General features: G+C 40.9%; 1 protein-coding gene and 1 long non-coding RNA gene across 9 annotated transcripts in view; one reads left to right on the top strand and one right to left on the bottom strand.

Annotated features, from left to right (window-relative positions):
* Positions 1 to 314: 314 nt before the first annotated feature.
* LOC114152943 (uncharacterized) lies at positions 315 to 3697 on the bottom strand. The gene is made up of 2 exons (XR_003597247.1): positions 3258 to 3697; positions 315 to 1842 (listed from the first exon to the last, which is right to left on the bottom strand). It is a non-coding gene; the product is annotated as an uncharacterized LOC114152943 (long non-coding RNA).
* A 301-nt stretch (positions 3698 to 3998) lies between these two features.
* The window catches only part of LOC114152889 (pleckstrin homology domain-containing family A member 7-like), a 141140-nt gene continuing 137133 nt past the window's right edge, over positions 3999 to 8005 (top strand). For 6 of the 8 annotated variants that reach the window (XM_028031096.1, XM_028031089.1, XM_028031073.1 and 3 more), the window contains exons 1-3: positions 4139 to 4221; positions 4365 to 4441; positions 4583 to 4640. In XM_028031096.1, the coding sequence (XP_027886897.1) occupies positions 4139 to 4221; positions 4365 to 4441; positions 4583 to 4640 (218 nt within the window). Of the gene's footprint in view, positions 4222 to 4364; positions 4442 to 4582; positions 4641 to 8005 lie in introns of all 8 variants that reach the window. The other 2 variants (XM_028031045.1, XM_028031021.1) reach the window with 1 other exon arrangement.

Here is an 8005-nt window from a genome sequence, read left to right as displayed (position 1 = left end):
TGAAGTTTTTTTTTCACCTGTTATTTATTTGATAATAAATTATAAATGTATAAATAAAATAAACAAAGTAACAATGGCCATTATGGGCAAATGGTTCAAATTCCGTTTCGTTAGACCACAAGAGATGTTTCCAAAAATGAAGATCTTTCTTCCTGTGAGCATTTGCAAACTGTAATCTGGCTTTCTTTTTCAGTAGTTACGTTTCCACTGACCATATAATTGCGTAATTTGACATTTACAAAAACAAATTAGCTTAATGGATACATGACAAAACAAACAACTTTAAAAAAAAAAAAGTTTTGGCATGAGATTGGTTTTTTTGGCCATATCGAAATTGGTCACAAAACTGCTATGGACACCCTTCTTTCCCCGTAACAAGTCACATGATCAACAACCAGATGTTACTACTTGCGCAAACCACAAAGAAGACAACAGGAAGTAGTTAGAGGCTGATGGCGCAGCATGTTTTTTAATGACTTATGTGTGTACATAAACTTATTCACCTGTGATTTTAATCTTATTTAGTGGAAACATCGTAATTGCGAACTTGTGGTTTTTTTTTTTACATTAATTGAATATCGACAAAGTTTTGCGTACGTTGCTCTTACCAACAATAAGAGCAACATATATGTTGCTCATATATGTTGCGTATACACTCATATATGAGTGAGCGTATACACTCACTCTTGTGACGACGCTTCAGCAGCATCGTCACAAGAGTTTTGCATTTTGTTCTGTGGTCGGTTGCCACGTTTTGGACCAACACACAGAACCTGTCTCCGTCCTGACATGTTTGGACATTCTCATCTATTCTTACTTATAGTTGTTTAAACAGATAAAAGCGGCACCTTCAAGCATCTGGAAATTGTTCCCAAGGATGAACCACACCTGTGCAGCTCCATAGTTTACTTCCTGATATCCTGGCCGCTTTTCTTTGACTTTCCAAATGTGTCGAACAAAGAGAGCAGTGAACCTTAAAATGCGTCCACAGACGTGCCTCCAGTTCACTCGCGTGTGTCAGTTAACCTTATCAGACGTTTCCAACGCCATGAGATCAGAAGCATCATTCAGTTTTTGTGCTCCACAAATCTAGGAGAAACTTCCAGAAAACTGCAGAGATGCTGGAACACTGAAGCTACATCCCCTCAAAATGTTGAGAACGGCCTTTGATTGACGACAACAACAGGAACATTGATTCATGCTAGTATTCATTCTAATATTTGGTGATGATTGCTTTTGGTGATTTCGATGATGGCATCCAAAAATCTTTGTCGCTTGTCTTTTGTTCTCAACATAATTGGTTATAGTGTTACTTGACCTCATTTGGGCTTTCCGTCACGGCTTAAAGAGACAGTGATCATTCTGAATGTAAACTTTTTCTTTGTCAAAACATTAATAGACGTATAACTGACAAATCTCTTGACATATTATTTCTTCCTTTGTGACATCTAGCAAATAGGAGGATTTTGGTGTTTCTTACCGACCTAAAACAAAAGGAAGTTGGTCTGATTGACTTCAAACAGAGATTAAAAAAATAAATAAATAAAATTAGATGTATGTTTCTTTTCATTCGGTGTATGTCAACTTCTGGTTGCACCATCACTCGTTTTCTGTTTCCTGTTAGGATGTTTGACCTTGATCACTTGCTCCAGCTCGCAGATCCCATCCAGCCTCCTCCATAATCATGTGCCCAGCAGGTCAGGCCCGGTAGACCTTTAATGGAGTCACACCGGAGGCTTCCTGCCCGGGTGACTGTGCCGCCTCATCTGGCTCCTCTCAACGCGGCCGAGCAGCAGGCCTCCTCTGAGCTCCTCCTGGATCTCCCGAACGTCTCCCGTTGCTCTGCAGAGTAAACCGAAGGACAAATAATTAAGTATAAATGACAGTATGTTTACACACTGACATGTTAAAAGTTTCAAATTCAGTTCATATTCAAAAAACTGATTCATTAATCCAAAAAGGGCAATTACGGTCATAACTAGAACCTTTTGGAAGAAATTTAGGCTAAATTCACACAGCAGGCAAATGCGACCCAATTTGTATTTTAGTTTTTTCCCGAATGTGACTCGTATAGGGACAAATATCCAGGACTTTTTCCACTGAGGTCTGAGCGACCCAATCCCGATCTTTTCGGCCCCCTCAGCCCTTTTTCAAACAAAAGACGTTCATAAGACTTATTTTGAAAGTTCATAGTGGTCGTAGGAGCAGATTAAGAATGAACGTATTTGTGAATGGGTATTTTGCCACATGGGTCATATGCGATCTATTTGACAGGAACCTTTGTTGGTGAAGACAGGTGTTCCACCCGAAAGGGGGAAACGGTCTTTAGACCGCTGAACGCTAGAAACTGTCAACAGGTGTTTTTGATGGATGAATCGTTGTAAAAGATACATTTCTGGCATCAATAAATGGATGACCTGCACAACGATCAAAGACGGCTCTGGCTTTAATTCAGCTGACAAGGTAATCAGCGCGTCAGCTTTAACCCGGGCGTGCCCCCTCGGTGGCTTAAAGCATCGACTTGCCCTCGGTGGTTGTCAATTAATATATTTTTGAACCTTTTCCTTATGCTAATGCACTATTTTTTTTACCCTTAATTGTAGATCACACATATGAAAAAGAGGAGCTTTTGTTTTAAAAGTGTTTGGTAAGATTCATTTTAAGGGCCAGAAGTTGTATCAAAGTGGTTTTGTTCCAGCCTTAGCGCTAAGCCCAGTCCTACAATCATCGCCAGTGTGTGGAAATACACACATCTTTGGGGCTTTTCATTCACAACGGATCGATTTGGACGTTTGTTTACTTCCCAGTTTCAGCATGTGAGCGCATCCACCGTTTGGCAAAAACCGGGAGAAATAAATACTGCATGTAGAAGGCAGTGCTCTTTAAAAATATGAAGCTATTTCATGTTTACATTAATATTTAGGGCTCAGGAAGAGCTGGAAACGTGAACAGGAAGTGGATGAAGAAAACATCCATAATATCGGACTTTGCATCGCTTTAGGACTTTATGCACAGGAGACTCAGAAAGCCGCCAAATTGTGGAGCATTATAACCATGTTTTTCTTGAGATACGAACAGGAGGCGTTACAGTTTGAGCTGTTAGAGAATTAAATTTTTTTTTTTTAAAATAAAAACAATACTGTGGTTTTATACAGCAGAGATTTTCTCAGAATGAACATTCTGCTTGTAGCTGAGGGGAAGCTTCCTTCCTTTTCCTCTGCAGTCGTTTTGTGGCATTAAAAGGTTTTTGCACTTACAACATCTCTCTCTCTCTCTTGCAGAAATCTTGAGGACTAATTGATGCTGGCTAGTCTGAAGGAGCTGAGTGGGGGAGTCGTGAAGGAGGGCTGCTCTGTGAGGGTGGAAGCTTGGAAGCTTCAGTTCCAAGGAGGAGCTTTGTTCTCGAAGGCGGGGCTAGGTCCACCCAGGCGTTTCCCTCAGCTGAATCGTTGCCACTGGAGATTAAAGTATTTCTCAAACATGCTTGAAAGAGAAAAGGCAAACACTCCGGGAGTGTTTTTTGATGAGGGAATAACATGATAACACAATGTAAGTTCAGAAAAATCGATTTTACATAATACTGCCCCTTTAAATCTTCAAATGGAAAACTGAGTAAGCAGCTGACCAAGCTAGCTACCTGATTCCAAAATTTAGTGACTGCTATGAGCTTATTATACTGCCAGTATAATTATCCATGTAAATCATGGATAATGTAGTGAGAATTATATATTATATATATATAGCTATCTTGTCAGTTTCCCAGTATATATATATATATTCTGTCTAAAATGTATTGCATCTATCTGGCTGTAAAAAAGAAAGAAAGAAAATATTGGCCAATTGAAACAGAAAAATATCAGCAACCTAAACAGAAGTGAATCTCCTTTAATAACAATAGTTGTTATTACACGCAGCGGTGTGGTGAAAGCTGCCTTATTCTTATTCAGATACATTGCATAAACCTGTTGTGTGTCCAGTAGACACGGCCTGAGTCTCTGAGCATGTTCAGCCTTCGATTGTCGGATGTACGGAAGTGAGATGAGTCCCTGAAGGCAGCGCCAGCTCCACCAGTGATCATTGAGCTCCCGAGAGACTCCATGGAGAGGGACTGAGATGAAATAGGACTTGCGGACGGATCATGGCGGCGCCTCTCGGACGGGACACCTTACCCGAACACTGTTCCTACGGTGTCTGCAGGGACGGACGGGTTTTCTTCATCAAGTAAGTGTCGGCGCGAGGAATTTCCGCCGCCGACGGTCCCGGTTCGACGGGAGTTGCCGGGGTGTATCTTCCCCGCCGGCCCCCCTCCCCCTGCTCCGGCGGTGTAACAGGTGTTTTTCTCTGCTCTCTGCCCCGCGCTGCAGCGATGAGACGCGGAACACCACCTGGCTCCATCCCCGCTCCGGTGAACCTGTAAACTCCGGACACATGATCCGCTCAGGTAGCTTAGCTTAGCCGGCTGGGCAAAAAATACTTTCACCTGTTACCTTTATGACCGCACTGTTTACTTTTCTGCTGCTCACGCAAGTGTCAAACTTTCAACTGCAAGTCTGTTTTTTTTTGTTGTTTTTTTTTTCTTCAGACTTGCCACCGGGATGGGAGGAAGGCTTTACGGACCAAGGAGCCAGTTACTTCATAAAGTAAGGACCCTAAATCCACTGCTGCTGCTTTCCTCCTTGCTCTATTCAGCTGTGCTTTGAAGTGACGGTACAGCTGAACATGGCTGCTGCCTCTAAATGCCGCTCCGAGCAGAGGGAATGACCGCAGAGCCAGTGCGGGTCAGAAAGAGGTGTGTCTGGGTCCAACCTGCCGCGCACCGTCTACTGACCGTCTGCAGGAAATGCTGAGCAGGTCTGTTTACGCGCTGCTGTCTGGATGCTGGAGGGTAACGAAGAGTTTCTCACAGTTATTTTTGTCGAGGATTGTTAAAAATGTACACTCCATGGAGACGTCCTGTTTGTGAGCTTGTGAGTGAACGTATAGAGGAAAGGCTATTTAATTGATAGGTTAATGGTCAAATCTGTGTGTTATATTATGCTGCTTGGTGGATAATGCTTCCCGCTTTGACTCTCGACCTGGGCTTTTTCTTCATAAAGTCTTCATACCTGTGCTGGTTCTCTTCAGGTACTCCGGCTTCCTCCCACAGTCCAAAAGCATGACTGTTAATTGGTTACTCAGAAGTAGCCCAAAGGTGTGGGTGAGTGCGTGCATAGCTGGCTGTTTGGTGTTGTGATAGAGTGGGGGCTTGTCCAGGGTGTACCATACCTCTGAAACCAGGTATGAAGTCAAGGTTTGTCCCCAGTGCAGCCCTGCACATGATCAGTTTTAAAAAAAAAAATATATATTGACTTAATATATTAACATTTACCTGTTTAATTGATTCAGTTTAGTCTCACTGTATAAAGTGGAACTAAATTACGATTCCCTAGCGGCACATTAAACAGGAAATATTGAATTTTGTAAAATGTGTCATGATTATTTTATTCTAAAAAGACTTAAATGAAATACAAATGTATATGGAACAGCCAACAATGTACTTTACATTGAAGCATCAGTTCTTTAAGTCCATTGTCCTTGCAGCAGCCAGACAGAAGCTGAATTTAAATCTGGATGTACGAGTTTTTGAGGACTTGAGACTCCTCCCTGAGGGCAGCAAAGTGAAGAGAAAGTGTCCTGGGCGTGACAAGTGTTCTCATTATGTAGCTGCACGCCGCAGGCACCGCGTCCTGTACATGTTTAGCAGTATGTCTGGTTCTAATGATTTTCTGTGGTACTTTGATGACCTCTGTTGGGTCATCTTGTCAGCTGTCAGATGGAAACTGCTGCTACGATGACTCCAGTCTTTCAGGATCTTATGGAAATAATCTCATTGATGATTGTACTTTTTTTTTTTTGCCAGGTTAGTGATGTTTGGAGTCCATTTTCCAGAAATTTTGAGGGCAGTTTTTTTTTTAACGGAATCACTACTGACCTGTTGGAGAGCATGGCATTTATTTTGTCTCATGAAGACCATGATCGTATCCTTGGTTTTGGAGATGCTAAGCTCCTGGTTATTTGTAGAGGATCCTCACTACATCAGTAAGAGTGTCAGGCAGTGCTTTTTTTGTTTTTAGTTTCAATAAACTGAAGCTGTTTGTTTTTTCCATGCTAGAATAGTTTCCAAGCAGCTCAAATTAATCTGTCTTACAAGGGAGTATTCTTCTGTTTAAGCCTGCTGACCAGGAACAAACAGCAACAGGTTGGGGAGGGGCAGCTCTGCTTCACTTTGTGCTGCACACAAGCCACAGAAAACTATCTTCACTCTGGCATTGCTTGAAATGGACGTTAAAGCATAGGAATAGTGTAACTTCTCAAGAGAGATGCGCATTTATGTAAAGTGGAGAAATGTTTTTCATAGCTCGAATATTTGATTGTTTAGCATTTGTACTTGAAGCTTTGGGCTTTAAGTGGGCCACCTGGGATTTCACTATAGCCTTCTGTTGAAAAATAATTCAAGCAAACTTCAGACTTCGACAAGATTCAATAAGAATAAGAAGGAAGAAACTTTTTTTTTTTTTTTTTTTAGATAAAAAAGTGACATTTTCCATCCACGCTCTGTTTAATTCAGGATAAACATTTAGAAAACACACAGAAGAAGGAAACAGATAAAAGTTAAAAGGTAGGTCAAATGATTCAGTTTTCCTACCGTCTCTGTTTTTCTCTCAGAACGTGACAAAATGAACAATTTGTATATTTTTAAATAATTGAATGAAACAAAATAACATGATTAGCTCTTGGACACCAACTTTCTCTGATCTTTTTCTAATCTTGGGCACCGCACGGAGTTCAGCTACTGCTCTGCTTTTGCTGGAATACTTTGTTACAAAGTCCTCAGCTAGCATGCTAGCATGCGTAGCATGTAGCATGCGTATCTGGTTTGTGCTGAAAAGTCTCCAGAGCTGGCTTGCCCCAACAGTTCCCTCACGCCTGCCGCTTTCGCGATTCACAGAGGAAGTTTCTAGTTTCTCGGGTGAGGGACTTTCTCTTTCAGAGTCGAAGCGTATTTAAATCAGTCCCACGTTGTGATTTGCCACATTTTTTTTGATGGGCGGATTACTGCTGATTGCAGCATGTCTCCTGTTTTGCATTTGGTGCCGCTGCTCTCTGCATTGTTGCTGATTGACTTGAAATCCCAGAGGACGATCTTATCACACTTTTACATTCTGAATATGACGCGATAGCGGCTCATTTATCATGTCCCAGTTAAAACAGCCTCTTTTTTTTTTTCTAAAAAAGGATGTTTGTGTAAGATGTACGATTTATTTATCACATGAGAGCCTAGTGCAGCTTAGAGTCTTAGCTTGTTTGTTCAACTTCAACAAGTGTTTTGCAGTGGTGTTTATTTCTGAGCTCACAGTTCTGATGGCGTAAAGTTAAGGAACTGAAGGGTGTTAGCTGTAACATAATGACTCCTTTTGGCTTCAGTAACAGTTGAAATCAAGTGTTTATTTTGTGCCTCAGGCAGGTCAAAAGCGACAAACCTGCTTTAAGTCTCATTGATTATAAAGTCTTAAAATTAGTGGTAACCTGATCCTGATTTTATTTATTTTTTCCAGATTCAGAGTTGTCTTACCAATACTCAGCATTGCATTAAAATAAGCACTGTGTAGATTCCTAAAAATGTAGTATGTTTAAAGGGCCATATTTACAATATGAGGCCCTATAAACTTTATTTTTTTTATTAAATCTTGTCATTTTTCATCACAAACAAAACTTTTTGTAGTGCCATGAAATTCTGATGTCACTTGGACTTATCCTTTCCTAGAGGGTTGTCCATTATGATCTCTCCCATTGATTATAATTAAAGGGGCTGTACTATGTGTTTTTCAGGCACATGGTTCCAGTTTTGTAACATTGAAGTAACTGTTACCTTCAGTTGTTATAAATTGCTAAATGTATCAAATTTAACTTAAAAGGAATTTGACATTGTAATTTATCGTCTTGAAATTGGGCCTCTGTCTCTTTA

Source organism: Xiphophorus couchianus, chromosome 2 (genome assembly GCF_001444195.1).
Source record: "Xiphophorus couchianus chromosome 2, X_couchianus-1.0, whole genome shotgun sequence".
Classification (NCBI taxonomy): Eukaryota; Metazoa; Chordata; class Actinopteri; order Cyprinodontiformes; family Poeciliidae; genus Xiphophorus; species Xiphophorus couchianus.
This window is presented reverse-complemented; position numbering and strand designations above follow the sequence as displayed.